Below are 19,415 nucleotides of genomic sequence, written 5' to 3'. Positions count from 1 at the left end.
CCTTTCCTTTTCCCCCCTTCTTTAATTTTCTTTTTCTATTCCCTTTCCTCATCTTTCTACTCTACCTTTTCCTTTCTCCTCTTACTTTCCATTGACTCCCCACCTTTTGTTTCTCCTTTCTGTTCATTATTTCTCTTTTTCTTTGTCTTGCGTTGTCTTTTTGCTCTTCTTTTTTACTTCCTTTCACATCCTCCTTCCCTTTTTTTCCCTTTTTTTCCCTTTTTTTCTTCTCTTTCTTTCCCATACCTTTCTCCTAACCCATTCATTCCTTCCCCTCCTTTCCCTTTCCTTTATCCTCACTCTTTGGCTTTCCTTTCTCCTTCTCCTTTCCTTATCATTCTACTCTACCTTTCCCCTTCTTTTCGTTCTTCTTTCTTTCCCTTTATTAACTCCTCATCCTTCCCTTTTGCCTCAATTTCCTTTTCCTTTCTATTTTCCACTTCCTCTTTTTTTCTCTTTTACCCTTTCAGTTATACCCATCCTTTTTATCTACCTTTCTCCTCACCCCTTCTTTCATCCCCCCCCCCCCATCCTTTTCTTTCTCTTCACTCTTTTCTTTTCCCCTCCTTTTTTTTCTCTCCCTTCCCTTCATCTTTAACCTTTCACTTTCCTTTCTTCTTGCCCTTTCCTTATCTTTCTACTCTACCCTTTTCCTTTGCTTTTCTAATCTTTCTTTCCATTTATTAACTCCTCTCCCATTTTCTTTCCTTTCTACTCACAATGTCTCTTTTCTTTCTATTCTTCCTCTTCCTTTCTTTTTCCCATCACCCTTCTTTTGTCCTCTGCTTTTCCTGTACTATTCCTGTTCTTTTCTCCTCACTCTTATACAAACCCTTCTTTCTTCATCACCCTTTACCCGTCCTTCTCTTTGCCCCTTTCTCTTTCTCCTCACCCTTGCCTTTATCTTCTTTCTTCTTTATCCCCCCCTCTTCTCTTTCCTTTCAGCTCCTCTTTCCTTTCAGCTCCTCTTTCCTTTCAGCTCCTCTTTCCTTTCCGCTCCTCTTTCCTTTCCGCTCCTCTTTACTTTCCTTTCTGCTCCTCTTTCCTTTCCGCTCCTCTCCGCTCCTCTTCTCTTTCCTCTTTCCTTTCCGCTCCTCTCCTCTTTCCTTTCCTTTCCGCTCCTCTTTACTTTCCTTTCTGCTCCTCTTTCCTTTCCGCTCCTCTCCGCTCCTCTTCTCTTTCCGCTTTCCTTTCCGCTCCTCTTTCCTCTCGTCCTCTCTACTCTCCTCTCCTCTCCTCTCTTCTTTCCTCTCCTCTCTTCTTTCCTCTCCTCTCTTCTTTCCTCTCCTCTCCTCCCCTCCCCTCTCCCTCCAGTCTGTCTCACACATCCATCTTGTGCACTGCAGACCTCTACAGATGGTCCAGGGCTGTGACTCACTGACTAGGCCTGTCTAATTCTATATGATTGTTATTATTAGTGAGGTCTCTGCAGAGAGCGCTCAGTATGTGGATAGTCTGTGGATGGAGTGATGGTCATATGGACTCCATACATTGACCTTTCCTCCACCCCACCCCTCCTAGCCCAGCGGGTCACTGTATTCCGGGATCACTGCAGACGCAGAGCGTGGGAACTGACCGCACACAGACATCACTGACACTGATTACCATCATTGTGCAGCATGGACTCCTCTCTGCTATGAGACATGGACAGCAGATTAGAAGAGAGGAGAATTCTCCCCAGTGGGGACACAAACAGCAATAAAGGCCCGGCAGAGGATCCATTCCTGCGTCACTCCACACAGATATCTACGATTGTACACTTTAATAAGGACAGTTCTGCCTTTGTGAGGCCATAACTGCGATAACCGAGAACAGCAGCTGCATAATAAATATAGTTCATGAAAAGTTCAGAATGATTTCCCAAATTCTAACAATAAGCAGAGCACACAGAGGATTGATGTGTGATAGCTAAATAACATCAGAAGTCAGAGAAGAGCAAAAGCTGACTTCTGATTGGCTGCTCTGGGGTATTAAAAAGTATGCATGTCACTTTTTGCCATTTGCAGCTCCTCAACCCTGCAGTCAGAGCTCTGCTGCCACCTCCAGGCGATTGCATGCATGACACCTCAGTCCCACTGGTAAGCTGCAATGGCTGACCTTGGCTCTCTTGGTGTAACCGCACGCCATTACTTCTCGCCAAGGCCTGGGGCTTCAGACAAGCTTCACATCATTTTGCAGCTGGATGAAGAGCAGCTGTCAGGATTCTCTCTGTCTGGATCTCATTCTTTCAAAGAAAGGTCAAAAGTCTACTGATATATAAAAAAAGATACATTTTATATAAAAGCAAAATGAATACATTTTTTATACCAATTGCATGCAAAAAACAAAATACAGTAATCCCCCGCTCCATCGCGGTTCAGTTTTTGCGGTCCCGGTAATTCGCGTTTTTTTTTGTAATGTTATTTTACTATATAAATCATTAAGAATGAAATATTTTTGTGTTTTCCATAGCTCTTGCTCTGTCTCTTAGTATCTTTTATGTGTTTAAATGAGTTTCTATTGTTTTAAAAGTGTGTTTAAAGACCTTAAAGTGGAGTTCCACCCTATTTTTAAACTTACCTCCATCTTCTCGCTCCGGGTCACCTGAAAAAGAAATGGATATTTTTTTACTTACCTCGTAGCGAAGAAAAAATACTTACCTTACTTCCTTCTTCCTCCTTCCTCGGCCGCGGCCCGTCGTCACTTCCTGGCTCTGCAATGATTCCTGGGAGCTGAACGTCATAGCTCCCAGGAATCATTGCGCCTGCACCGGCCCCGACGTCAGTTCCGGGTCGCGCGCGTCATCCCCTTCTAAACAGCTTCTGGGCATGCCCAGAAGCTGTAGAGGGATGACGCGCGCGACCCGGAAGTGACGTCGGGGCCGGCACAGAGCATCGTGGGACCAAAGAAGGCTGAAGAAGACGCCGAAGGGGATCTCGCTGGCTTCAAGCTGCCCACACCTGAGATGGCAGCGCTGGACAAGACGTTTGCAAGGTAAGTATTTGTCCTAACAGGTAAGTGCAACCCGGGACAGATCAGAGGCTAGCCATTGTGGAATGCACTAGCCCTGACTGTCCCGGGGGTATTAAAAAAAAAAAAAAAAAAAAATCCAGGGTGGAACTCCGCTTTAAAATGCTTCTACACGTACAGTGACAGTAAAAAAAAACATGCATACAATGCATTTTAATAGGGTTTTTTCTGTTTTGCGGAATTTCACTTTTCGTTGCTGGGTCCGGAACGTAACCCCCGCAATGGAGGGGGGTTTACTGTAATACATTTTATACAAATTCAAAAAACTAAAAAAACACTCGCGCCAATCTATAATGGGGAAAAAAAAGGGAATGAGCTGCTGCTGCTTAGATGTCCCTAAGGAGAACCGATATTGAAAATAAATCGCAATAGTTGCAATTTAAGCAGCGCAAACTCTGCCAATAGTGAATCCCAGTGTTATAGTGTACAATATTCCAAATATATATATAATTATCAAAGAATACAGTGCTCAATGAAATCCTAATATAAGTTTGCGCTGCTTAAATTGCAACTATTGCAATTTTATTTTCAATATTTTATACAAATTGTATTAAAAAAAATTAACAAATTTTATAGAAAAACGAATTCATACATTTAATGCAAATTTTATGTAAAAACAAATGAATACATTGTATACCAATTTTATTCAAACAAATACATTTTATACAAAACTGAATGCTAAGGTCTTCTGTACTTTGCTGCCTTTTAAACTCTGTGTTTTTAAATCAAACCACATTTTTTTTTTCACACTTTATTTTATATAAATATATACTGTATATCTTTGGGTTATTTATGCTCTTCCAAATACATATGAGCGCCCTGATTTTCCTGTTTATTTGCTGGATATCCCTTACCGGAGTCTCCTGGGAGTTTATTAATCTGTTGTGTGCAGGGATTACCAATTTTGCTTTGAATAATAATATTATTTTTATAATACAGGATTTTTATAGCGCCAACAGTTTGCGCAGTACTTTACAATATAAAGTGAGACATTACAATACAATAAAATAAAAAGGATTAAGAGGGCCCTGCTCATAAGAGCTTACAATCTAATAGGGTGGAGCAAGTGGTACAAAAATGTAATAAATTTGGGGGATAAGCTGATGGAAAAATTCAAAGTGCATTTGTTAGGTGGAGGTGGGATAGACTTCTCTGAAGTGATGAGTTTTCAGGAATTGCGTAAAGGTGGACAGAGTAGGAAACAGCTGGACAGATTGAGGTAGAGAGTTCCAGAGAATGGGAAGGGCTCTGGAGAAGTCCTGGAGACGAGCATGTGAGGAGGAGACAAAAGAGCTAAAGAATAATAATAATAATTAAACAACGTAGTAATAATAATAACGATGATACTGTTTATAGAATAAAAGTGATTTGTAGAAAGTCTAAGACCCCATTCACACTAGAGCGGCTTGTTAGGCGACTTGGTCGCCTGACAAGTCGCGTTTGGTCGCCCGCCATTGAATAGTACAGGACCCGTTCTAATAGGAGCGACACAAGTCGCTCCGACTTAGAAAAAGGGTCCTGTACTACTTTGGGGCGACCTGGATGCGACTTGCATTGACTTCAATGATATGAAGTCTGTGCAAGTCGCGGCGAGGTCGCGGTGCACAGCGTGCACCGCAACTTCACAGGTCGCCCCAGCAAGTCGTGTCGCGCCAGTGTGAATGGGGACTTACGTAGAATCAGTGAAACTGTATATATAATTTATTGGTGACCCCGGTGTAACACCACCTGTTCTTTGTGTGTCCAGCACCCTGTCCAGCTGCTCTCACGCTGTGGTGGCCCTCCTGTACCCATTCTCATGGCAGCATACATTCATCCCTGTCCTGCCCTCCTCCATGATCGACATCGTCTGCTGCCCAACACCCTTCTTGGTTGGTCTCTTGTCCAGCTCGCTGCCCAAACTAAAGGAGCTGCCTGTGGAAGAGGTAAGTCATGACCCAACCACATTGAACGTTGACTTAAATACATATTCTTAGTTCAGAAATTGTATGGAGGATGGTAGGCTGAGCAACACAGGCAACATACCCGAAAATTGTAAATGGGAAGGTAGGTAGGGTCCAGGTATGGTAGTGAGAAGCGAAGGGAAGGGGTAAAGGAAATATATGGGATAAATTTCTACCAGACCTGGACAGTGGGGATTTAAGTGTGCCACATATCCACTGAAAAAGGGTTTCATATAAAATTACAATATTTTATTTGTACAAAAGACTCACATCTGCCCTGTGGCATGTATGGGATGGATGTCTATATTATATATGGTGCTACTCCTAACCTTGGCTATTCTTGCTTGCTGAAGTTTATATTGACCATCCTGGAATATTTGAGGGATTATTGGAATTTTGGAGTTTTTCCATCTATCTCTGGCCTCACCATATCTTGGCCCTAGGCAGGGCGCATCCCCTCCCGCCTATCATCAAGCTTATTATTGTGGAGATTTGTCCTCTTCACTAGGGGACATCTTTTGTTTTTCTCTCTCTCCTTTACCTCCAACACAGCGGGTTTAAAAGCGACATCTCCCCCCACCATATCCTACCGGTCCTCGGGCCCACTAACCAGCCAGATTTTAAGTATTACCTTGGGGAGATGCAGATTAGGATACTGCAATCACTGAGCAGCAAATAAGATCACCTGTGATGTAATTTAGTTATCTTGCAAACCTGACCTGTTAGTGGGCCCGAGGACCGGAGTTGAGGACCACTGTCCTACAGGCTCTTGTTTGATTTTAAGAGATGGATATCCTGATACTTTTGCATTTCTTTGTGATATATACATACCTGTTGGATCCTGAAGAAGCTATGTCAGCGAAACGCGTTGATTCATCAGCAAACCATACTGTATATACTCAAATCATCTGATTCTTCCCTGCATATGTATCAATAATCCGATTGTATGTGTTTTAATCGATTTAATTATTTTGTACAAATAAAATATTGTAATTTTATATGAAACCCTTTTCAGTGGATATGTGGCACACTTAAATCCCCATTGTCCAGGTCTGGTATAAATTTATCCCCATATATTTCCTTTACCCCTTCCCTTCGCTTCTCACTACCATACCTGGACCCTACCTACCTTCACATATTCTTAGTTCCTTCTCACACCTTGTTCTTGTCATTTGTGGAGGAGTATAATGTGACAAACAATATCATTGTTACCTGCTTCTCTTTTATATTGTGTTCTTTTTATTATTCTTTCCCTGTGGAGTTTCCTAGGAAGAACTTGGGTAGGATGGGGTGATCTCAATGGAACAGAATGTTCTGGAACAGAACAAGGAATTTTGGAATGGTCTTGTTACTGATGAGACAGACTGATCTCAGAGATGTTGGTTCTGATCCTATTGTTACGACTATATTGGATAAATTAGTGAAGACTTTTGTCCTTTTATAGTTGCACCATTCTTGGAGAAGGTCTCAGGAGTGTTGGGATAATCTTTTTATTGTTGGAACAATTATAGGGCTCTTGTGATGTTTTCAGGGGTGATTGAATGGTCTCTTTATGGTTAGGAGAGTCTTGGAGAATGTGTGATGGTCTCAGGGATGTTAGGACAATATTAGGGAAGGTATGATGGTCTTTGGGATGTTCAGATGTTGTTTTTATTATATATTAGAATAATCTTCCATAATGAATGATGATGTTTGGATGGTCTTGTTTATTGCTAGGACTGTAATGAAGAGTGATGGTTCCAGGAATGTTTAAAACAAAATGGTCTCTTTATTGTTAGGACAATCTTGTGGACTGTGTGATGGTTACGGGGATGTTTGGTCCTTTTATTGTTGGAACATGACTGGAGAAAAGGTGTAATGGTCTCGGAGATGTTGGGTGGTCTTGTTATTGTTGGGACCATAATGGAGAATGTGTGATGGTATAAGGGATGTTGGTATGGTCTTAGTATTGTTGGGACCATAATGGAGAAGGTGTGATGGTCTCAGGGATGATGGGACAGTCTTAGTATTGTTGGGGCAGTAATGGAGAAGGTGTGATGGTCTCAGGGATGATGGGACAGCCTTAGTATTGTTGGGGCAGTAATGGAGAAGGTGTGATGGTCTCAGGGATGATGGGACAGTCTTAGTATTGTTGGGGCAGTAATGGAGAAGGTGTGATGGTCTAAGGGGTGTTGGTATGGTCTTAGTATTGTTGGGACCATAATGGAGAATGTGTGATGGTCTCAGGGATGTTGGGACAGTCTTAGTATTGTTGGGGCAGTAATGGAGAAGGTGTGATGGTCTTAGGGATGTTGGGATGCTCTTGCTGTTAGTTCCTTGCACCTGCTCAATTACTGCTCTGAGGCATATTGGGTTGGTTTTGTTGTTACTAGGGCAGTAATAGAGGGGGTTGATGGTTTCAGGTATGTTGGCATGGTCTTGTTTTTAGAGCAATAATGGGGAAGGTGTTATGGTCTCAGGGATGATCTTGGTATTGTTGTGGCAATAATGGTGTGATGGTCCAGGGTCATTGTGATGTTCTTACTATTGTTGGGGAAAGTAATGGAGAATGTGCAATAGACTCAGAGATGTTTAACTGGTCTTGTTAACATTTGTGCCATAATGGAGACGGTTTGATGATCAGAGATGTTTGGCTGGTATTGGTATTGTTGGGGCAGTGACTGACCATGTGTGATGGTCTCAGGGATTTTTGAATAGTCTTGTTGTTTTTAGGGCAGTAAAGTAAGAAGGTATAATGGTCTCAGGGATATTGGAATGATCATGTTTAGTTGGGACCATAATGGAGAAGGTGTAAAGGTCTCAGGAATATTGGAATTATCGTGTTTAGTTGGGGCCATAATGGAGAAGGTGTGAAGGTCTCAGGGATGTTGGGATGATCTTGCTATTAGGACAGTAATGGATCAGGTGCAATGGACTGAGGGATGTTGGAATAGTTTTTGTTAGGGCAGTAAAAAAGGGTTGATGGTCTCCGGGATATGGCCATGGCCTTGTTGTTTGTAGAGCAATAATGGAGAAGATGCTATGTCTTCGGGGATGTTGGGATGGTTTTGTTACTGTTGGGGCAGTAATTGAGAAACATAGAATGTGTCGGCAGATAAGAACCATTTGGCCCATCTAGTCTGCCCAATATATCTGAATCCTATGAATAGTCCCTGGCCCTATCTTATATGAAGGATAGCCTTATGCCTATCCCATGCATGCTTAAACTCCTTCACTGTATTTGCAGCTACCACTTCTGCAGGAAGTGTGCAATAGTCTCAGGGATATTTAAATTGTCTTGTTACCAATAGGGCCATAATGGAGAAAGTGTGATAGTCTCAGGGGTGTTGGGATGATCTTGTTATTATTGGGGCGGTAATAGAGCAGGAGTGATGGATTGAGGGATGTTGGGATAGTTTTGTTGTTGTAGCAGTAATAGAAAGAGAGGGGGGGGGGTTGTTAAGTAGTAATAGAGAATGAGGGTTGATGATCTCAGGGATTTTGGGATGGTCTTGGTATTGTTGGGGCAGTAATAGAGAAGGTGTGATGTTCTCGAAAATATAAGGGGGTTGGTCTTAAAAGTCTTGTATTAATTAACATTGATGATCTCTATATTATTGGGTCAACCTTTTGTAAGGATCTCAGTGATACCAGGATGGGTCCTGAAGATCACCCGTCTATGCATTTTTTTTTTGCGTTGATATTTCTATTATTATTATTTCTTAAATAATATCTTTATTGCTATTATTATTTCTGTTCTGATTGATCTTTCAATATATAAATTTCATGTTTGGGCGTTTTCTCTTCATTGAGAGAGTGTTTTCTCTTTTTATTCATTTATGTATTTTTCAGTAGATTCTGATCAATACATTCCGTTAACTATTTTGATAATTGAAAAGATAAAATTGGAAATAAATTAACTTAATTATTTATTACATTACAAGACCATAAAAAAAAATTCAGAATATTTTAACTTGCCCGATTTTCTTTCTTTATGATTTGATCTGAACAATATCGATGGTAATTCCCAGAACCGGTCTGATGGGACTGAAATATATGGATGTCTTTTTAGATTTTGTGTCACACTGACACTTGTGTAGGTGAATGGTGAATGGACAATGAACGCGGCTCTTGTCTCCCTATAGGCGCTGATGGTGAATCTTGGCTCCGATCGCTTCATTAGACAGGTAAGTGTAAGAATTCTGTTCTCTGACCGAACTTCATACAAAATATCACTAGAACTGAGCGCTCCAGCATACATTTATCTCTCGCGCCAAACATAAAAAAAAACACCATTTCAATTGTTCCAACGTTTGTTGATCAAAAATAAATTGTAATGTAGAAGAAATGAGATTCTGTAATCGTAGTCGGAAGGGAATTGGATGCAGAGAACCCTCTTCCTCTCTATTATCTCTCTCTGTACTTTGATCGTTCTCATCACAGGCCCAGCACAGTTTAAATGTTGCTTTGTTTACATTCAGTCGGTCTGCAGATTGTAGACCACAGTGCTGAGCAACGACCTGGACGGAGAACAAGAAATTGGACATCCCTTTAGATGTGCATTCAGCTTTTTACAATTTGGATTTAGGTTCAGGGCTGATGATAGGGGGGGGTAAGACCAGCCTTCCTCTATGGGGCCCATCAATTCACCAGGAGGCTGGGGGGGGGGCAGAAAGGGGATCCTTTAAACACCTTTGGGCATGCGCAGTAATCCCAGGGCCATGGTTCCCAGCAATTTAATACATTTCCTGGGCTGTCCTGCCCTCCTCCATGATTGACATTGTCTGCTGCCTCACACCCTTTATGGCTGGCCTCTTGTCCAGCTCGCTGCCCAAACTAAAGGATCTGCCTGTGGAAGAGGTAAGTCGTGACCCAACCACCAGCCCTGCCCACCTCCATGATTGGCATCATCTGCTGCCCAACACCCTCCTTGGTTAGTCTCTTGTCCAGCTCGCTGCCCAAACTAAAGGATCTGCCTGTGGAAGAGGTAAGTCATGACCCAACCACATGTACTGCCCTCCTCTATGATTGGCATCATCTGCTGCCCAAAACCCTTCTTGCTTGGTCTCTTGTCGAACCCGTTGCCCAAACTAAAGGATCTGCCTGTGGAAGAGGTAAGTCATGACCCAACAACATGTCCTGCCCTCCTCCATGACTGACATCATCTGCTGCCCAACACCCTTCTTGATTGGTCTCTTGTCGAACCCGTTGCCCAAACAAAAATATCTGCCCGTGGAAGAGGTAAGTCATGACCCAATCAGATGTTCTGCCCTCCTTCATGATTGACATCATCTGCTGCCCAACACCCTTCTTGCTTGGTCTCTTGTCGAACCTGTTGCCCAAACTAAAAGATCTGCCTGTGGAAGAAGTAAGTCATGACCCAACCATGTCGAATGTTGAGCTAAATACATATTCTCAGTTCAGTAACAGGGGCCAGAGACAAAGAGGGGACTATTTACCCATTTTCAGGAGCAGGTGGTATAATCCTCTGTGTTATTGCGCCAAAAAATGAAAGTTCTGGGTCTCCTCTTCTATATCACTCCACTGGAGCAGGTCAGATTGCTTCCTTAGGAACTACTGACAAAGGGAAACTGCCATGTATAGAAGTGGTATCAATTCTGTTTCCATAGTAGCTTCCAGTTAAAGTTCATGCTGAACCTGATTCTGGACCAAACCATTGCACATCTCTACCCAAGGGGGAACGGATTGAGAGGTGGGGCATCAAGCAGGCAGAATGGGCACCCATTATTTCCAATGGAGGCCCTGTCTAGGATCACTTGAGATGATAAATGGGCGGGGATTAGCTGTGCGGGGCTGTGTGTGTCCAGCAGTCTGTGATCTGTTTCTCTATTGATTACTCAAGTGCAGTGAATTATGGATCTGCCATTGAGAACATGAAGATACTGTACGCATGTGTAACAGATTATTATTTTCTTCTCAGTCCTGATCCTGATAGCATTGCATGATGGTACTTAGCAAGTCCCACCCATCTACTTCAAAACCCTGCCCCTTTTTAGATGGCTGGAAAACAGCGATTAGGTTGCCATAGGGTTGGTGTCCCAATGCATGACCAATAACCTGCCCATACCCAACCCTTCTACAAGTGTATCGAGAGTGCAGCCGAATGAAAAGGAGGCACACAGGAAACGCAGAACTTCCACAATACACTAAAACCTTTACTATGGGAACCACCAAGAATGGTGTCTACTGGCTCCGCCCCCTCTCCTCCACATCAGCACATGTGCTCCTTAAAGCATAACTAAACCTAAGAACCAATATGTTCCATCTTGCAGCTCACTATCCTTAAAAGTGGTGGCTGCTTTAGTTTTCTTTTTTTTTTCTGATCCTGCCAGAAATGCCGTGTCCTGGTCACTTCAATCGAAGAATATCTTCCTTCCTTGCTATCTTCTGTGATCTATCAATTTCCCTTTTCTACATGTAACGGAGATGAAAAGACACGGATTTGTTTGTAGTTCTTATTAGGAAAGTAGCCTAGGGTGACCACATGGCCCCTTCCATAGATACAGTGCAGGAGTGACGTAGCCACCTAGGGAGTTGGACAGGAAGTCCGCTATTTACAGGAACACTGGGAGAAACAAAAGCAAAATAAGCTTGATAAAAGAAAATGAATGCGGCCACCACACCAAGGACCGCCCATCCGCAATCTTAGATTATTTTTTTAGATACAAAAGTATCATCCATAACCCTTTTATATCCCAGTCCAGTCATTGTCCCTCTATTGGTAGATGGATGACGAGGACGCTCTGTTACCCCGGAAGCTGCAGGCGGCTCTGGAACAAGCGCTGGAGAGGAAGAGCGAGCTGATTGGTCAGGACTCAGACAGCGATACCGATGAAGGTGAGAGGTCGCTGCGGTCTATGTGTGCGATATCCGTTTATATTGGATGAAGACCATTGCTATAATCCATCTATGGCCTCTTCCCTCCCATCTTCCCCCTCCTCCCCTCCACCTCCATCTCTTCTTAGGTTGGACTCCCAACAGTCACTCTGTTTTTTTTTTTTTCTGTCTCTCCTGTCCCTTCCCCCTTTTCTCCATCTCCCTACTGTTGGGTTTTAACAGTCACTGTGTAAACACATCTTCCTATCTCCATCTCTTACCCTGCTTTCCTTCCCCCCATTCTCTGCTGTGTTCTAACAGTCTCTCCACCACTATCGCTTCTAATCTCTGCCTCCCTCGCTTCATTCCCCCTCCTTCCTCTCATTCCTGTCTCCAGCTGGGTTCTAACAGTCACTGTCCCCCAGCTCTTCCTCTATCTGTCTCTCACTCCATCTTACTCTTCTGTTTCTCTCTCGTTGGGTTTCCAACAGTCTCTCTGAATCTTTATTTTCCTGTTTCGGTCTCTCTTGTCTCCTTCCCTTTCCTCTATCTGTCTCTTACTCTTCTCGTTGGGTTTCTAACAGTCTCTCTGAATCTTTATTTTCCTGTTTCGGTCTCCCTCGCCTCCTTCCCTTTCCTCATCTGTCTCTCTTTGGGTTCTAACAGTCTCTCTGCTTCCATCTATTCCTGTCTCTGTGTCTCTTATTCTCTTTTTCTTCCTCTGTCTCTCTCTCTTGTTGGGTTCTAACAGTCTCTCTGCTTTTATCTCTGCCTATCTCTATCTCTCCTACCCTCCTTTCCTTCCCCATTTTTTCTCCAGTTGGGTTCCAACAGTCTCCCCTCACCACTAGTTTTTTCTCCCATCCTTTCTCCCTTCTCATGTCTCTCTCTTTGTCGTCCTCAGTCTCTCTCTTTGTCGTCCTCAGTCTCTCTCTTTGTCGTCCTCAGTCTCTCTCTTTGTTGTCCTCAGTCTCTCTCTTTGTCGTCCTCAGTCTCTCTCTTTGTTGTCCTCAGTCTCTCTCTTTGTCGTCCTCAGTCTCTCTCTTTCTCGTCCTCAGTCTCTCTCTATGTCGTCCTCAGTCTCTCTCTTTGTCGTCCTCAGTCTCTCTCTTTGTTGTCCTCAGTCTCTCTCTTTGTCGTCCTCAGTCTCTCTCTTTCTCGTCCTCAGTCTCTCTCTTTCTCGTCCTCAGTCTCTCTCTTTCTCGTCCTCAGTCTCTCTCTCTCTCTCTCTCTCTCTCTCTCTGGTTGGGCTCTAACAGTCTCTGCCACTATCTCCTTTTACTTACCTATCTCTGGTTGGGTTCTGCCAAAGTCACTCTGCCACTAAATCTTGGTATTCTTTCTTGCCCTCCTTCCCTTTCCCTGTCATATCTCAATTGTGTTCGAACAGTCTCTCTGCCACTCTCTCTTCTAATCACTATCACACTATCCCCCCTACCTCTTTTATCTGTCTTGTACTGGGTTCGAACAGTCACTGTGCCCCATTTATTCCTTTATCTCTCTCTCTCTCTCTCCCCCTTACCCTTTTCTGTCTCTCTCTCAGGTCCTAACAGTCTCTTTGCCTCTATTTCTTCCTTTTCGCTGTGTCTCTCTTGTTGGATTCTAACAGTTGCTCTTCCTCCATATCTTCCTTTCTCTCTTGCCCTCCCCCTTCCTTTCTCTATACCCCTTCTGTCTCCATTTTGGTTCTAACAGTCTCTTTGCCTCTATATCTTTTTTCTGTCTTCCTTGCGCTCTTTTCCTTCTTATTTTTCCTCTGTTTGGACTCTTAACAGTCTCTCTACCTCTTCCTTTTTCTATACCCCTCCTGTCTCCATTTGGGTTTGAACAGTCTCTCTGGCTCCATCTCTTCTTACCCCCCTCTCTCGCATCTTCTTTTTCCTTAGTCTATCACTCTGGTTGGGCTCTAACAGTCTCTCTGCCTCCATCCCTTATCTCTGTATCCCCCCTACCCTTTCCTGTCTTACTCTGGTTACCTTAGAACAGTCTCTCTGCATTTGTATTTCTCTGTTTCTGTCTCTCTGGCCTTCTTGGATTCTCTTCATCTCTCTCCATTTGAGTTCTAACAGTCTCTCTGCCTCTGTCTCTTCCTGTCTTTATCTCTGTTGCCCTCTTTCCTTTTATCTTCCCTTTTACCTTCCCTGTTTATCTCTGGTGGGTTCTAACAGTCTCTTTGCCTCTATCTCTTCATTTCTTTTTCTCTCTCACCCTTCATTTGTCTCTTTCCTCTCTCTGGGTTGGGTTCTAACAGTCGCTATATCTTCTTTCTCTCTCTTCCCTCCCTCTTCTTTTTTCCATATCACTCCTGTCTCCATTTAGGTTCTAACCATCTCTGCCTCCCATCATTTCTATTTCTGGTTGGGTTATAACAGTCTCTTTGCCTCCATCTCTTATCTCTGTCTCCCGTGCCCTCTTTTCCTTCTTCTTTTTCCTCTGGTTGGGCTCTGACAGTCTCTGCCTTTTATCTCATCCTATCTCTCTCTCTCTCTCACCATCTTTCTCTTCCTCAGTTTCACTCTCTCTGGTTGGGTTCTAACAGTAGCTCTGTCTCTGTCTCTTCCTATCTCAGTCTCCCTTGCCCTCTTTCCTTCCCTTTTTATCTCTGGGTGGGTTCTAACAGTCTCTTTGCCTCTATCAATCCATTTATCTTTCTCTCTCACCCTCCCACCCTTTTGTCTTTTTCATCTCTCCAGGTCGGGTTCTAACAGTCGCTCTGCCTCTATATCTTCCTTTTCTCTATTGCCCTCCTTTTTCCTTTCTTCATATCCCTCCCGTCTCCATTTGGGTTCTAACAGTCTCTCTGCTTCCATCTTGTTTTATCCCTCTCTCACTATCTTTTGTTTTCTCACTCTTTCTCTCTGGTTGGGTTCTAACAGTTTATCTCCCTCCATTTTGTCCTATCTCTCTCTCTCTCTCTCTCTCTCTCACACCATCTTTCCTCTTCCTCAGTCTCTCTCTCTCTCTGGTTGGGTTCTAACAGTCTCTCGTGCTCTCTCTCTTCCTCAGTCTCTCTCTCTCTCTCTCTCATTGGGTTCTAACAGTCTCTCTCTATTCCTCAGTCTCTCTCTCTCTTCCTCAGTATCTCTCTCTCTCTCTCTCTTCCTCAGTCTCTCTCTTCCTCAGTCTCTCTCTCTCTGGTTGGGTTCTAACAGTCTCTCGTGCTCTCTCTCTTCCTCAATCTCTCTCTCTCTCTCTCATTGGGTTCTAACAGTCTCTCTCTATTCCTCAGTCTCTCTCTCTCTCTCTCTCTCTCTTCCTCAGTCTCTCTCTCTCTCTCTCTCTTCCTCAGTCTCTCTCTCTCTCTTCCTCAGTCTCTCTCTTCCTCAGTCTCTCTCTCTCTCTCTCTCTCTCTCTCTCTCTCTCTCTTCCTCAGTCTCTCTCTCTCTCTCTCTCTCTCTTCCTCAGTCTCTCTCTCTCTCTCTCTCTCTCTCTCTCTCTTCCTCAGTCTCTCTCTCTCTCTCTCTCTCTCTCTCTCTTCCTCAGTCTCTCTCTCTCTCTCTCTCTTCCTCAGTCTCTCTCTCTCTCTTCCTCAGTCTCTCTCTTCCTCAGTCTCTCTCTCTCTCTCTCTCTCTCTTCTCTCCTCAGTCTCTCTCTCTCTCTCTCTCTCTCTCTCTCTCTCTCTCTCTCTCTTCCTCAGTCTCTCTCTCTCTCTCTCTCTCTCTCTCTCTCTCTCTCTTCCTCAGTCTCTCTCTCTCTCTCTCTCTCTCTCTCTCTCTCTCTCTCTCTTCCTCAGTCTCTCTCTTCCTCAGTCTCTCTCTCTCTCTCTCTCTCTTCCTCAGTCTCTCTCTTCCTCAGTCTCTCTCTCTCTCTCTCTCTCTTCCTCAGTCTCTCTCTCTCTCTCTCTCTCTCTCTCTCCTCAGTCTCTCTCTCTCTCTCTCTCTCTCTCTTCCTCAGTCTCTCTCTCTCTCTCTCTCTCTCTCTCTCTCTCTCTCTCTTCCTCAGTCTCTCTCTCTCTCTCTTCCTCAGTCTCTCTCTCTCTCTCTTCCTCAGTCTCTCTCTCTGGTTGGGTTCTAACAGTCTCTCTGCCTTTATCTCTTCCTTTCTGTTTCTCTCTCACCCCTCGTCCTTCCTCTCTCCAGGTTTGGTTGGTCTTTCTGCAGCCATCTCCTATTTTCTCCATTCCCAGTCTCTCTTCTGCCTCCAGTTTTCCTCTAACAGTCTCTGTTTCTCTCCTTCCCATAGAGTGTAACACACTGAACGGTCTGGTTTCGGAAGTCTTCATCCGTTTCTTTGTGGAAACGATCGGCCATTACTCCCTGTTCCTTGCACAGAACGAGCGGGGGGAGCGAGTCTTCCAGAGAGAAGCTTTCCGCAAGTCCGTCGCCTCCAAAAGTATCCGCCGCTTCCTGGAGGTGTTCATGGAATCTCAGATGTTCGCCGGCTTCATCCAGGACCGGGAGCTCCGGAAATGCCGGGCGAAAGGTGGGCTGGAGAATGCGGGATTTCTAAATGGTCATTACAGGGCGCTGGCCCTTTTAAGTTTGATTTTGTTTTCTTAATGGCCTCTATGGATGGGACCCCCTGACTCCCATTTTCTTTTTTCTTTCGGCAGGACTGTTCGAGCAGAGGGTCGAGCAATACCTGGAGGAGCTTCCGGAACATGAGCAGAGCGGAGTGAACAAGTTCTGGAGAGGTCTGGGTGAGTACACCCTGAGTGTCCTCCTCTGACCCCATCCCTTCCCCCTCACTTCCTCCATTCCATCCCCCATCATGAGGACGTTGTATGTCTAGATCAGGGGTCTCCAAACTTTCTAAACAAAGAGCCAGTTTATTGTCCTTCAGACTTTAGGGGGACCGGACCGTGGAAAGTGGGAGTAAACCATGTCCCATGGTGGGGACATGGTCTTTGGTGTGGAATTATATAACTGCCCCATCATTGGTGTCAGTGGGAGGAATAGTGCCCCATCATTGGTGTCAGTGGGAGGAATAGTGCCCCATCATTGGTATCAGTGGGAGGAATAGTGCCCCATCATTGGTATCAGTGGGAGGAATAGTGCCCCATCATTGGTGTCAGTGGGAGGAATAGTGCCCCATCATTGGTGTCACTGGGAGGAATAGTGTCCCATCATTGTGTCAGTGGGAGGAATAGTGTCCCATCATTGTGTCAGTGGGAGGAATAGTGCCCCATCATTGGTATCAGTGGGAGGAATAGTGCCCCATCATTGGTATCAGTGTGAGGAATAGTGCCCCATCATTGGTGTCAGTGGGAGGAATAGTGCCCCATCATTGGTATCAGTGGGAGGAATAGTGCCCCATCATTGGTGTCAGTGGGAGGAATAGTGCCCCATCATTGGTGTCAGTGGGAGGAATAGTGCCCCATCATTGGTGTCACTGGGAGGAATAGTGTCCCATCATTGTGTCACTGGGAGGAATAGTGTCCCATCATTGTGTCAGTGGGAGGAATAGTGTCCCATCATTGTGTCAGTGGGAGGAATAGCGCCCCATCATTGGTGTCAGTGGGGGGAATAGCGTCCCATCATTGGTGTCAGTGGGGGGAATAGCGTCCCATCATTGGTGTCAGTGGGAGGAATAGTGCCCCATCATTGGTGTCAGTGGAAGGAATAGTGTCCCATCATTGGTGTCAGTGGGAGGAATAGTGCCCCATCATTGGTGTCAGTGGGAGGAATAGTGCCCCATCATTGGTGTCAGTGGGAGGAATAGTGTCCCATCATTGGGGTCAGTGGGAGGAATAGTGCCCCATCATTGGTGTCAGTGGGAGGAATAGTGCCCCATCATTGGTGTCAGTGGAAGGAATAGTGCCCCATCATTGGTGTCAGTGGAAGGAATAGTGCCCCATCATTGGTGTCAGTGGGAGGAATAGTGTCCCATCATTGCCCTGCCCGTGTTTCATTTTCACTCCTCACCTCCCTGCTCGTGTCTCACACTGACTGTATCACCGTGTCTCTGTTGCACTTTGCATGCCTTCCGGATGAATTCTCCATCACACTGACGCTCTGTATCTCCTACAGGGAACAAGATGAAATTCCTCCACAAGAAGAACTGACCGGCCGCCTGCTGTCACTCCGCCTTTATTTATAACCTGCGTTCCCCTCCGAGCCCCTCCCCCCCTCCTCAGAGGACAGATCCCACAGAGGGGGAATGGCGTGACCCGGATCAGACGCTTGGAGGGACACCAGACTGTCTCATTGGGAATCACCACTTATATATTTGTAAATATTCTGCTGTTTTTCGCGTTTTTTTAATTGTAATTTTTTTTTTAATGATGCGGCGAAATCTGTGGTAAATCCGCGTTTTCAGAGAAGCGGACAATTCTGTTTGCGTGAATCGATGTGTCGGTGAAGACACGGTGTATGAATACTGTACAGATGGAGAGGACGCCGCCTCCGCGCGGTTTGCGTTTTTTTTTACGGTCGGTAAACCGTCTGCACTACAATTGTTCTGATGAAGATGACGGGATGGTGTCGGCCCTCCGTGTTGCAGAGGATTAGGTACAGCCGATTGTAGCGTGCGTGTGTCTAATAAACGCTGTAAAATGAACCGCCTTGCCTGCCTGTTTATTGTACGATTTATCTACGGCCAATCAGAAGGCAGCAATACATCATCGCTTTGCAGCACTACACCATGGTTGTGCTTTACTGCTCCTTCTCACAATGCAAGTCAATGAGTCAGCTGACCCACCTAAAACAATGCACCCCCCGTGTGGCTGATTTTATTTTTTTTCTATCTTCACCAGTGGCGGGTGGTGCTCCAAGGGTTGGGGGGGCTTCAGACGGACCTGACCACGGACCACACCTGCTCCAGCCCACACCGCACCCCCCCCCCCCCGGCTCACTCAACCTGTGATGCCCCTGGACTGACATGTGGAGGTGGAGGCGGCTTCCCCCTCAATCTACTCCATGTCCCCCTTCGCTGGTAAGGCTTCCCCTGCATCTCCTCCCTCCTCCGCCAATAGGATGGCTTCTCCTTTCGGCCAATCGGGAAACAGGTCCACTTCCGGATTGGCCAGGAGGAGAATCCGTGTGACAATAGAGAATATTCATTCGATATTGTCACACAACTGCGTTTGCTCAGGGCGCAGTGCTCTGCGCCCCAAGCCCACTTTTTTTTTTTTAAGCCTATTCGACCTTCTGGCTCCAATCACGTGCTTAAAAAAAAAAGAAAAAAAAATCCCCCATTGGAATCCATGCAAAGGGGGCCAGACACATGGATGGGGGGGGGGGGGGGGGCGGCACTCCTGCACCGCTAATGGACGGACCGCCACTGATCTTCACAGTGGTAAAGCTCAAAATGTCCATTTTGAAAAAGCACAGAAAAGGGTTAGGCTGGCCTAGAATTAGGGCATGCACCAGGGGCGTACGTACAGCGGTTCCAGGGGTCACAATTAGGACCGGCCCCATGCTACAGGGGGCCTGTGCGGCCCCCTGTACACCTGGATAGGAGGGGCAGGGGGGGGACGTGTAGTGGAGCCAATCCCCTCCATTTTCCTCCAGGAGCCTTTCATTGGCTGCCAGAGGAAAATGCAGGGGATCGGTTTCCCTACATGCCGCCCCTCCTAACCACCTCCTGCTGTGATCGGCCCCTGTGGGATTCCCCTGCTTACCCCCCCCCTTCCCCCCAGCTTCATTTCCCACAGTGTTGCAGGGTTCCCCTCTCCTGCCAGCTGCTGCGGGGGATCTGTCAGTAAGG

General features: G+C 45.3%; 1 protein-coding gene across 1 annotated transcript in view; it reads left to right on the top strand.

Moving 5' to 3' along the window:
* The window catches only part of DENND2B (DENN domain containing 2B), a 151,973-nt gene extending 133,816 nt beyond the window's left edge, over nucleotides 1-18,157 (top strand). The window contains exons 12-17 of the mRNA XM_082270515.1: nucleotides 4,757-4,934; nucleotides 9,077-9,118; nucleotides 11,678-11,789; nucleotides 15,951-16,190; nucleotides 16,321-16,407; nucleotides 17,738-18,157. Of these exons, the coding sequence (XP_082126641.1) occupies nucleotides 4,757-4,934; nucleotides 9,077-9,118; nucleotides 11,678-11,789; nucleotides 15,951-16,190; nucleotides 16,321-16,407; nucleotides 17,738-17,772 (694 nt within the window). The 3' untranslated portion in view covers nucleotides 17,773-18,157. The remainder of the gene's footprint in view (nucleotides 1-4,756; nucleotides 4,935-9,076; nucleotides 9,119-11,677; nucleotides 11,790-15,950; nucleotides 16,191-16,320; nucleotides 16,408-17,737) is intronic.
* The last annotated feature ends 1,258 nt before the right edge of the window (nucleotides 18,158-19,415 follow it).

Source organism: Pelophylax lessonae (assembly GCF_965119305.1).
Source record: "Pelophylax lessonae genome assembly, chromosome: 10".
In the NCBI taxonomy this organism is placed as follows: domain Eukaryota; kingdom Metazoa; phylum Chordata; class Amphibia; order Anura; family Ranidae; genus Pelophylax; species Pelophylax lessonae.
Note: the sequence above shows the minus strand (reverse complement) of the source record. Positions and strands in the feature narration are given on the sequence as shown.